General features: G+C 43.2%; 1 protein-coding gene across 1 annotated transcript; it reads right to left on the bottom strand.

The window, feature by feature from the left end:
- Window positions 1–1,341: 1,341 nt before the first annotated feature.
- Window positions 1,342–11,810, bottom strand: ifngr1 (interferon gamma receptor 1). Its single transcript, XM_029739658.1, has 7 exons — window positions 11,344–11,810; window positions 8,741–8,858; window positions 6,463–6,638; window positions 2,751–2,902; window positions 2,397–2,556; window positions 2,052–2,194; window positions 1,342–1,800 (listed from the first exon to the last, which is right to left on the bottom strand). Exons 1-7 carry the CDS (start codon window positions 11,408–11,410, stop codon window positions 1,378–1,380), a joined length of 1,239 nt encoding a protein of 412 aa, XP_029595518.1. The 5' UTR covers window positions 11,411–11,810; the 3' UTR covers window positions 1,342–1,377.
- Between the last annotated feature and the right edge of the window lie 592 nt (window positions 11,811–12,402).

Here is a 12,402-nt window from a genome sequence, read left to right as displayed (position 1 = left end):
CAGTTGTGTGTGTGACATTCATTTGGTTATTCAGTTATATTTCAATGCCCAACCACCCAAAAGATTTTTACATCCTGAGTAAAGTTTACTGAAGATTAGTTCAGCCCACAGATTTGGACTGGCGATAGATTTACAGAAATCTCCCAGGGACCATAAAAACAGAAATACAACAGAAAATACAATAATACATAAAATAACATGATACAAAGTGTCAATCATTATCTAACCAGGTTAATGGCAGTTGGCCTGAAGCTTTGGTAAACATTGAAAGAAAATATGCAACTTCAGTGGATGGCCAATGTCGTGGGTGATATTTGCCTTGCATCTCACAGTCTAGTCGGTTAGCTTGGATACATAGTATTTGGTGTATTGTATCCAAGGGCAAACAATGTATCCTACAGTGCTAAATCTTTAGTGCCGTTGATCCACAAGGTCATATTTTCATGGATGAGTGGTTGACGTAAATAAAGCTGGTCGTAAATCCAGTATGACAGGTTGGCCAGTGTTGTCAGAGATCCCTATTGTCCTTAAATGGCTCAGGTGGAAAGGGTGGTACAGGTGTATGTATGGCCTGCCATCTTGGAGGCTTTGAGCACTTTGTCACTGACTGTTCTCTGAGTCATCCCGAGTGGCACAGCGGTCTAAGGCACTGCATCTCAGTGCTAGAGGTGTCACTACAGACCCTGGTTCGATTCCAGGTTGTATCACAACCTGATGTGATTGGGAGTCCCCTTGGGTGGCGCACAATTGGCCCAGCATCGTCCAGGTTAGGGTTTGCCTTGTTAAAAAAAGTTTAAATAAAAGAAAATGTACAAAAATTCATAAACATTTTGCTACTTAATTTTTTAAAATGTAACCATCAACTAGGCAAGTCAGTTAAGAACAAATTCTTATTTACAATGACGACCTACCAAAAGGCAAAAGGCCTCCTGCAGGGACGGGGCTGGGATTAAAAATACAAAATAAAATAAAAATATAGGACAAAACTCACATCACGACAAGAGAGACACCGCAACGCTACATAAAGAGACACCTAAGACGACAACATAGCAACAACACATGAAAACAGCATGGTAGCAACACAACATGGCAGCAGCAAAACATTACACAGACATTATTGGGCACAGACAATAGCACAAAGGGCAAGAAGGTAGAGACAATACATCACGCAAAGCAGCCACAACTCAGTAAGCGTGTCCATGATTGAGTCTTTGAATGAAGAGCTACACCAATGAGGACATGATTGAAAATCAGTTAGGCGTGACAGTGTATCAGTGTACCTAGGTAAACCAGTTCTGTGAAGTCAAATGTCATTGTTCTTAATCCATCCAGTGAAAGGTGTTTTTTTTTTTTACAGAGGCCTGAGTTCAGAGGTGCTCAGGTGGGGCCATAGCCCAACACTACATCTCCTGCACTCATCTCCACCTCCACCTCTGGTTGATGGATGTGTTGTCTGTCATAGCCAGAAGCTGTGGAATCCATGTCCTCCACCTCCAATGTCATTGAGTCTGATTCCTCTGAGTCATCTCCACACAGCAGCACAGAGCGTGGCTGTGTCACCTGAAGCTCAGTCCGTAATTGGCTTCTGCTGTCCGATAAGCCCTCCCCCACCTGCCCAGAACTATAGAGGTTAGCCGGAAATCCAACACTAGTGGTCGGACTCTCAACCGGTTCCTCTTCTGAAGTTTCCAACAGGCTCTGGGATGTGGCGGTAACTGGTTCTATGCCACTGATGTGCGCTATGATCTCATATTGCAGGTCCATTATATTCTTGTCATGTGGGTTTGATAAGATTGAAGCCTGTGAAACAATAATACATAGCCAAATTGAGATTAGTCAGCTCAGAGGGTGTATGGTTACTGTTTTGGACCAGAAAAGAAACCGATAACATAAACTGTTCTAGCAACAAGCAAAAGCATCGGATAGGATGAACTTGTCCCAGAGGGGAAAATAGTCTACGACGCACAGTACTGCTGTATTCATAAAATACACTATATTTTACTCATTCTACATAATACATACATTACCCACCATACACATTATGCGCTTACCAAAGTCTTTGGAAAATTGGACAAGTTTCTTTTCCGCATGCTTCTCTTGCAGAGCCGTATTGTCACAAAGACTACAAAGGCCACAATGCCAATGATGATCAATGGCAAAAGCATGAGCAAAGATGATTTCAGTGAAATTGTTTCTGCAGACAGATAAACATATCAGGCACAGAATCACTTAACTAGCATACTATGTCATTGTAAGTTAACTTTCCATAGCCACTATTCATTTTGACTATAATAATTCATCAAAACTACTAATTCATCAAAACAAAAACGCCAGAATTAAAAACTTGGACCAGATATAACAAAAAAATGTCATGTCAACAAAGGTAGTGTACTTACTGTCTTCATTGCCACAGATGGGCCCTTTTCTGTTGAACATAACTCTGTGGCCCATTGCGTCCCCCTCCAGACTAACACAGTACTTCACCTTCTTCTCCAGGACTGTGAAGTGATGACCACAGACTTTGTTTTCTATCTGGCACTCAAATGTGTGATTAGTCTGCAGACAGAAGAAATATGCAATTAGTAAAAAACCTAAATGTCAACATCATCGTTAAGTATGCATAGATGTCAACGTTAGGTCATCATTACTAATGCACTGAGCAAAGTCATTAAATGGATATAACCCATGTGTACCCTCTGCATGTATACTGTAGATTCTAACCAATTAAGGGCAATTTTCATCATACTTACATTTTCATAGGTTACTTGGTAAAGGGAGCGTTTGTCATCGTCACCCATGCGAGACTCTTTCAGTTCTGTGTACAGGTGGTAAGGGTTGTCGAAGCTCACTGTGACCACCATATCCTTCATTGACACTTTTACAGCAGGGAAATCCAACTTGCCTGAGGTAAAATGAAAAGGGTATTAGAGTAGAGTAGAGTTAGACTCCCTCGATATACTGACCTGGAGGAGGACTCCCTCAATATCCTGACCTGGAGGAGGACTCCCTCAATATACTGACCTGGAGGAGGACTCCCTCAATATACTGACCTGGAGGAGGACTACCTCAATATACTGACCTGGAGGAGGACTCCCTCAATATACTGACCTGGAGGAGGACTCCCTCAATATACTGACCTGGAGGAGGACTCCCTCAATATACTGACCTGGAGGAGGACTCCCTCAATATACTGACCTGGAGGAGGACTACCTCAATATACTGACCTGGAGGAGGACTCCCTCAATATACTGACCTGGAGGAGGACTCCCTCAATATACTGACCTGGAGGAGGACTCCCTCAATATACTGACCTGGAGGAGGACTACCTCAATATACTGACCTGGAGGAGGACTCCCTCAATATACTGACCTGGAGGAGGACTCCCTCAATATACTGACCTGGAGGAGGACTCCCTCAATATACTGACCTGGAGGAGGACTCCCTCGATATACTGACCTGGAGGAGGACTCCCTCGATATACTGACCTGGAGGAGGACTCCCTCGATATACTGACCTGGAGGAGGACTACCTCAATATACTGACCTGGAGGAGGACTCCCTCAATATACTGACCTGGAGGAGGACTCCCTCAATATACTGACCTGGAGGAGGACTCCCTCAATATACTGACCTGGAGGAGGACTCCCTCAATATACTGACCTGGAGGAGGACTACCTCAATATACTGACCTGGAGGAGGACTCCCTCAATATACTGACCTGGAGGAGGACTCCCTCAATATACTGACCTGGAGGAGGACTCCCTCAATATACTGACCTGGAGGAGGACTACCTCAATATACTGACCTGGAGGAGGACTCCCTCAATATACTGACCTGGAGGAGGACTACCTCAATATACTGACCTGGAGGAGGACTCTCTCAATATACTGACCTGGAGGAGGACTCCCTCAATATACTGACCTGGAGGAGGACTCCCTCGATATACTGACCTGGAGGAGGACTCCCTCGATATACTGACCTGGAGGAGGACTCCCTCGATATACTGACCTGGAGGAGGACTCCCTCGATATACTGACCTGGAGGAGGACTCCCTCGATATACTGACCTGGAGGAGGACTCCCTCAATATACTGACCTGGAGGAGGACTCCCTCGATATACTGACCTGGAGGAGGACTCCCTCAATATACTGACCTGGAGGAGGACTCCCTCAATATACTGACCTGGAGGAGGACTCCCTCAATATACTGACCTGGAGGAGGACTACCTCAATATACTGACCTGGAGGAGGACTCCCTCAATATACTGACCTGGAGGAGGACTCCCTCAATATACTGACCTGGAGGAAGACTACCTCAATATACTGACCTGGAGGAGGACTCCCTCAATATACTGACCTGGAGGAGGACTCCCTCAATATACTGACCTGGAGGAGGACTCCCTCAATATACTGACCTGGAGGAGGACTCCCTCAATATACTGACCTGGAGAAGGACTCCCTCAATATACTGACCTGGAGGAGGACTCCCTCAATATACTGACCTGGAGGAGGACTCCCTCAATATACTGACCTGGAGGAGGACTACCTCAATATACTGACCTGGAGGAGGACTCCCTCAATATACTGACCTGGAGGAGGACTCCCTCAATATACTGACCTGGAAAGGGACTACCTCAATATACAGACCTGGAGGAGGACTCCCTCAATATACTGACCTGGAGGAGGACTCCCTCAATATACTGACCTGGAGGAGGACTCCCTCAATATACTGACCTGGAGGAGGACTACCTCAATATACTGACCTGGAGGAGGACTCCCTCAATATACTGAACTGGAGGAGGACTCCCTCAATATACTGACCTGGAGGAGGACTACCTCAATATACTGACCTGGAGGAGGACTCCCTCAATATACTGACCTGGAGGAGGACTCCCTCAATATACTGACCTGGAGGAGGACTACCTCAATATACTGACCTGGAGGAGGACTCCCTCAATATATTGACCTGGAGGAGGACTACCTCGATATACTGACCTGGAGGAGGACTCCCTCAATATACTGACCTGGAGGAGGACTCCCTCGATATACTGACCTGGAGGAGGACTCCCTCGATATACTGACCTGGAGGAGGACTCCTTCGATATACTGACCTGGAGGAGGACTCCCTCAATATACTGACCTGGAGGAGGACTACCTCAATATACTGACCTGGAGGAGGACTCCCTCAATATACTGACCTGGAGGAGGACTCCCTCAATATACTGACCTGGAGGAGGACTACCTCAATATACTGACCTGGAGGAGGACTCCCTCAATATACTGACCTGGAGGAGGACTCCCTCAATATACTGACCTGGAGGAGGACTCCCTCAATATACTGACCTGGAGGAGGACTCCCTCAATATACTGACCTGGAGGAGGACTACCTCAATATACTGACCTGGAGGAGTACTCCCTCAATATACTGACCTGGAGGAGGACTCCCTCAATATACTGACCTGGAGGAGGACTCCCTCAATATACTGACCTGGAGGAGGACTACCTCAATATACTGACCTGGAGGAGGACTCCCTCAATATACTGACCTGGAGGAGGACTCCCTCAATATACTGACCTGGAGGAGGACTCCCTCAATATACTGACCTGGAAAGGGACTACCTCAATATACAGACCTGGAGGAGGACTCCCTCAATATACTGACCTGGAGGAGGACTCCCTCAATATACTGACCTGGAGGAGGACTCCCTCAATATACTGACCTGGAGGAGGACTACCTCAATATACTGACCTGGAGGAGGACTCCCTCAATATACTGAACTGGAGGAGGACTCCCTCAATATACTGACCTGGAGGAGGACTACCTCAATATACTGACCTGGAGGAGGACTCCCTCAATATACTGACCTGGAGGAGGACTCCCTCAATATACTGACCTGGAGGAGGACTCCCTCAATATACTGACCTGGAGGAGGACTCCCTCAATATACTGACCTGGAGGAGGACTACCTCAATATACTGACCTGGAGGAGGACTCCCTCAATATACTGACCTGGAGGAGGACTCCCTCAATATACTGACCTGGAGGAGGACTCCCTCAATTTTGACATATATACAGTGCCAGTCAAAAGTTTGGACACACCTACTCATTAAAGGGTTTTTCTTTATTTTTACTATTTTCTACATTGTAGAATAATAGTGAAGACATCAAAACTATGAAATAACACATATGTAATCATGTAGTAACCAAAAAAGTGTTCAACAAAACAAAATATTTATATATGAGATTCTTCAAAGTAGCCACCCTTTGCCTTGATGACAGCTTTGCACACTATTGAAGGAGTAGGTGTGCCCAAGCTTTTGACTGGTACTGTACCTCTCTGTTGCTTGGATGGATGTCATTTTTATGTCACACAAAGAAATCATGTTTCTATACAATGAGGAAAAATATTGGTATGTTTTCAATGCCCACTTTGAAAACCCACTTTTGAAAACATTGTACTTACAGTGGATGTCAGCTGTAAGGTATCTATTAAATGTGAATATCGAGGACTTCTGAGATGCTGATTCCTCCGTTTCATCAATGGCCGTTATCTTCACAAAGTAACGATCCAGTTCTTTAGCATTCCACATCAAGGGGGAGAGGTCATAATGATGCTGTTTAGTGGAATTCTCCCACGAACTAATACAAAAAACAGGGAGCATTAGATACATTTAACAGAATGACGGCACTCAACCAACAAACAGAGTTAGAAACGGTTAATAGATCATGTGTAATAGCTGAATAAGCAGATAGATCTGTTAGGTTTCTGATGCCCATAACATACGCATGCTATTCTTTTCAATCAAATTATATACACTGAACAAAAAATATAAACGCAACATGCAACAATTTCAAAGATTTTACTTTGTTACAGTTCATATAATACATACTTTAGGCCCTAATCTATAGATTTCACATGACTGGGAATACAGATATGGTCACAGATAGTTTTAAAAAAAAGTAGGGGCGTAGATCAGAAAACCAGTCAGTATCTGGTGTGATCACGATTTGCCTCATGCAGTTCGACACATCTCCTTTGTATAGAGTTGATCAGGCTGTTGATTGTGGCCTGAGGAATGTTGTCCCACTCCTCTTCAATGGCTGTGCGAAGTTGCTGGATATTGGCAGGAACTGGAACATGCTGTCATACACGTCGATACAGAACACCCAAAAAATGCTCAATGGGTGATATTCCTGGTGAGTATGCAGGTCATGGAAGAACTGGGACATTTTCAGCCTCCAGGAATTGTGTACAGATCCTTGTGACATGGGGCCTTTGCATTATCATGCTGAAACATGAGTTGATGGCGGGGGATCAATGGCACGACAATGGGCCTCAGGATCTTGTAACAGTATCCAATTGTGTTCGTTGTCCGTAGCTTATGACTGCCCATACCATAACCCCACCGTCACCATTGGGCACTCTGTTCACAACGTTGACATCAGCAAACCGCTTGCCCACTCGACGCAATACATGCTGTCTGCCATCTGCCTAGTACAGTTGAAACTGGAATTCATCCGTGAAGAGCACACTTCTCTAGTGTGCCAGTGGCCATCGACGGGGAGCATTTGCCCACTGAAGTCGGTTACGACGTCGAACTGCAATCAGGTCAAGACCCTGGTGAGGACGACGAGCATGCAGATGATCTTCCTTGAGACGTTTTCTGACAATTTGTGCAGAAATTCTTCAGCTGTGCAAACTCACTGTTTCATCAGCTGTCCAGGTGGCTGGTCTCAGACGATCCCGCAGGTGAAGAAGCCGGATGTGGAGGTCCTGGGCTGGCGTGGTTACACGTGGTCTGCGATTGTGAGGCCGGTTGGAAGTACTGCCAAATTCTCTAAAACTATGTCGAAGGCGGCTTATGGTAGAGAGATGAACATTCAATTCTCTGGCAACAGCTCTGGTGGACATTCCTGCAGTCAGCATTCTAATTGCACGCTCCTTCAGAACTTGAGACATCTGTGGCATTGTGTTGTGTGACAAAACGGCACATTCTAGAGTGGCCTTTTATTGTCCCCAGCACAAGGTGCACCTGTGTAATGATCATCCTGTTCAATCACCTTCTTGATATGCCACAACTGTCAGGTGGATGGATTATCTTAGCAAAGGAGATATGCTCACTAACAGTGACGTTAACAAATTTCTGCACAACATTTTAGAGAAATAAGCTTTCTTTAGTGCGTATGCAAAATTTCTGGGATATTTCATATCAACTCATGAAACATGGGACCAACACTTTACATGTTGCATTTATATTTTTTTAGTATAGTTAGACAAACTCATATTTCATCAACAATTAAAGCATGATATTACAAATGAATAAACATTCAGGGCCGGTTTCTCAGACACAGACTAAGCCTAGTCCTGGACTAAAAATATATTTGAATCTCCATTGTAACATGCTTCTTAGTTCATGACTAGGTTAAATATGTGTCCGGGACACTGTCCCTCATTGTTCTTTCATAGTGTATATCAGAGGAAGTTATTGGGAGGAGCTATAGGAGGACGGGCATCATCATAATGGCTGGAACGGAGTCAAACATGTTCTTTATGTGTGTTTGGTAACATTGCATTTATTCCATTCAAGCCATTACAAACCGCCCATCTTCCTATAGTTCCTCCCATCAGCCTCCTACCATGGTGTACATGTCATATGTAAGCCATTATGAAGAGTCATCCAAAACCGAGTCAGCAGTAGCCTGTAGTAGCTACTACTCATTAGAATACCAGCAAAGCTCACCTGTGATCACCAGTTATTTTCAATTTGAAGAGAGGTTGACGAAGCCGTTCACTGTGGTCCCAATCAACAGTTGTCTGTAAGTTGTTGCAGTTCACTGTCACATTTTCTGGAGGCAGAACTGTCCAGGAAAACAAGACATTCCATTTAGTTAGTAGGCTTATGAAGGCAAGGTGGAGAACCTGTCATGCAGGTAGTCTCAGTGTTACATCTTGAAATGTTGCTCATGCGGGCTAGTACCAAGGGAAACTTCACCAGAGTACATTGACTGGACTGGTTGTTCATGGCAACAGCTTTGGAGCAAAGGCTAAACAGTTCCACCTGTCTTGACAAAGTGATGTATTCAATCATAGGTGTCATTTCAAAACAATATGTGATCTAAACTTTGAAGATTGAATGTATGCAATATCTGCTTGTTGATGCCCCTGGGATGATGCTACCCGTTCCCTCTGTAACCACCCCCATGGATGAGCTCAATAAGGCAATCCTCCATTGGTGTCATCTAGACTCCAGAACAAATCATTATTTTTCTTTTTGAAAATATAAATACATTTGCACAATGAGCACTTGTTGTCTCTCAAATACATCATTACAGTTGTTGGTTAGCTAGCTAGCAAATTTTAGCATAGGCATGACATCAGTCAAAACATCCCCTAAGAAAAAAGATTGCAGTCAGAGTGCGCTGCACTGCAGTACACTGTGGTATAATTAAGTAATAAAGCTTGGAGGAGATGTGGTATATGGCCAATATACCACGGCTAAGGGCTGTTCTTATGCACAATGGAGTTCCTGGACACAGCCCTTAGCCGTGGTATATTGGCCATACATCACAAACCCCTGAGGTGCCTTATTGCTATTATAAACTGGTTACCAACATAATTAGAGCAGTAAAAATACATGTTTTGTAATAGCTGTGGTATGCTGTCTGATATACCACGGCTGTCAGCCAATCAGTATTCAGGGCTCGAACCACCCAGTTTATAATTGCAGTTCGAGTGCAGTATAAATGCAGTATGCTGCAAATATTACTTCCAAAATAACACCGTTTTTTTTACTGCTGTAATTTTGCAGTGTAACTGCAGATACAGTGCAGTATAACTGCAGTACAAACTGCAGTACACTGCAATTATTCTGCAATTACTGGGTCCAAAATACCACAGTTGACTGCAGTTACTGAACTTTTCCTGCAGTTTCAGAACTGCAATCTTTTTTTCTAAGGGATGGTATCAATAACAAGATCAAACTAGCTGAAACGAGACACCTACGATTCCCCACATGGCAGCTTCTTGTAATTTTTGTATTATTTACATAAAAAATGTGCTTCTTGTAATTGTTGCTAACTATCTGGCTATCCAGAATCACAACAACACACGGATTTCTGCCCCCAATCAATCGCATCACGAAAATGATGCTCGCCCCGGAGCCGTGCTTTGATATGATTTTGTTTGTTTTAAATACACATATGAAGGATGTATATAGTTTATGTTGTCAATAATCCAAGCCAATCCTGTCTGTTTTGCCCCGTAGTTGTGCAAGCACCGGTTTTGTTGCTAAACAACCACCCCTCTGAACATACTAAATCAAATGAAATAATTTGTTAATCAAAGTGTTATTGAGCAACACTAACTTCCTCATCTCAGCACCCTTGGCAATTCCTGTTAGACAACTATATGGTCAACCAAACGACACATCACAACTCTCCTCTCAACCAGAGATCTCCATTGACTTATAATGTATTACACACGCGGCTTTTGCCCTCCTTGAAAATGGCAGGTATGAGGAAGCAAATAAGGGTTACTTTGTCCAGGTGAGTTGGGCTACATTGCTGCCCGTCTGCATTCCTTCAAAGTTCCTTCTCATAAACTATTAAACCCATTTTGCAACACTGCCTTACCCACGGTGAATTACAGAAAGCACCTAAGCATTGCCCTGCTCATGCTTATCACAGTAAAGTACTGATGTTTGTTTGGTGAGCCGACTTGAAAAGAACAGAAAGCTCTGCAATCTAAGCAAGCACCCAAGGAGATAACCAGTCCAGGGATTTACCACACCCGTGTTAAACCACCTTTGGTTTATTACGGTACCACGGAATCTGATATTAACGTTTTATTATAGTTTAGGTAAGCTAATGTAAGACCAAAGTACATGTATTTATGCCTAACAGCTATGTCCTAAGCACATTGTTGCCTACCTACTGTATGTTAGAATGAAATACAAGACTCATTTGACAACCTGTGGTTTAGAGTTAGAGTTGAGGAGCGGGTGAGACATAATGAGGAGTCGACTGTAGAGTCCGTTTATTCTAAGAGCAGGTTCAACATGCAGACTAATCAGAATTACTGCCCATTTGTATTTTTATAACATCATCTAGGGACAGTTGGTGTGAGCTGATTTATTACATAGTGTGCCGAATTACTACAAGTGGGCAAAACACCATGACTTAAGATAACCTACAGACAAAATTGTTATTACAGTATTATTACATAGCTAAGCCTATTGCCGCAAGTCATCCCTTCCTATTTGTAATCAGAATAATAATAACCCACATTGTTCTTCAATCAAAGCAATGTAGTTTTCAAAGTTTTTATTCAGGTTAACCAACTTACCCAGTGCGGAAGCCGCTGTGACCAAAACCATTAGGAATATCAATGAACCACAAAAAGCCAACATCATGCCGTTTCAAATACAAATCCACGAAATTTAGGAAACCGAAATAACAATTAGATAGACTTATTCTTAGATAAAACAAAATAAAAAAAACAGCAACGAAAACTTTAACCTAAATTATAAGACATAACCGCAAAGGTAAAATGTCTTATCAGAATAGTATCGGTCGTTGACGTAACAGACGCAGTTGCTCTGGCAGTAAATGACACGGAGGAGTATTTCTTTACAGTTTCTTCGAATAGACACACCCCCGTTTCCTCATTTCATTCTAAAGACTTCTGTAGAATATATGCTTACGCTATGGGAAATCCTAGCAATTATTAGTCAGATAACTAAACGAAATATATCCTAAAATGGACTATATGTCCCGTCAATCTGAGTTGAGTACCGCAAACATGCGGGGAAAAACTCGGAGTTCACACCTTGACCTCAACCCAATCTCTCTCCAGTTGCAGGACATCAAAGGACAGATAAAAACATGTCGGTGGCCTACCTTGATCAATGCCACCTCCTACTCCTGATTTGTGCTAAACTTTACATAACAAAGAATTAACACAAGGAACTCACAATCAGTGTTGTTCATTGCACCCTTGTGAAAGTGATATCAAATGCCCACCTTGGAAAACGTTTGACAATGTTAGGATTGTTGTACAGGCAACAGTGATGACAGATGATATTGTGCCACATGGTCCTATAAGAACTACATATATTTTTTAGGCCTTTGTCTATCAAGGGAAATTATATACAGCTGGATTTCTGGTTGAGATGGAAGATACATGCATGTCAAGGATTTACTGCTAACAGTGATGCTCATGTATTTATTTTCTCCTTCAATATAAAAGGGAGTTGACGTGGTCCATCAGTGAGATTGTATTTGTATTGCTGAACCATGCTCTCCTGGGGGTATATTTATTGTTTTAAGTTCCTGTATTTATTACATAATGCTGGCTTTAACTAGAACTGTAGTAAACTGGCCAAAATCACAGCCTGTGTTGATG

This window comes from Salmo trutta, chromosome 38, assembly GCF_901001165.1.
Source record: "Salmo trutta chromosome 38, fSalTru1.1, whole genome shotgun sequence".
Lineage (NCBI taxonomy): Eukaryota > Metazoa > Chordata > Actinopteri > Salmoniformes > Salmonidae > Salmo > Salmo trutta.
Note: the sequence above shows the minus strand (reverse complement) of the source record. Positions and strands in the feature narration are given on the sequence as shown.

Coding starts and splice junctions, on each gene's coding strand:
- ifngr1 (XM_029739658.1), bottom strand. CDS start 11,410: ATGATGTTGGCTTTTTGTGGTTCATTGATATTCCTAATGGTTTTGGTC. Junction 2,195..2,396: donor CATCTGTGGCAATGAAGACA/GTAAGTACACTA, acceptor ATCTGTCTGCAG/AAACAATTTCACTGAAATCA. Junction 1,801..2,051: donor CCAATTTTCCAAAGACTTTG/GTAAGCGCATAA, acceptor ATTGTTTCACAG/GCTTCAATCTTATCAAACCC.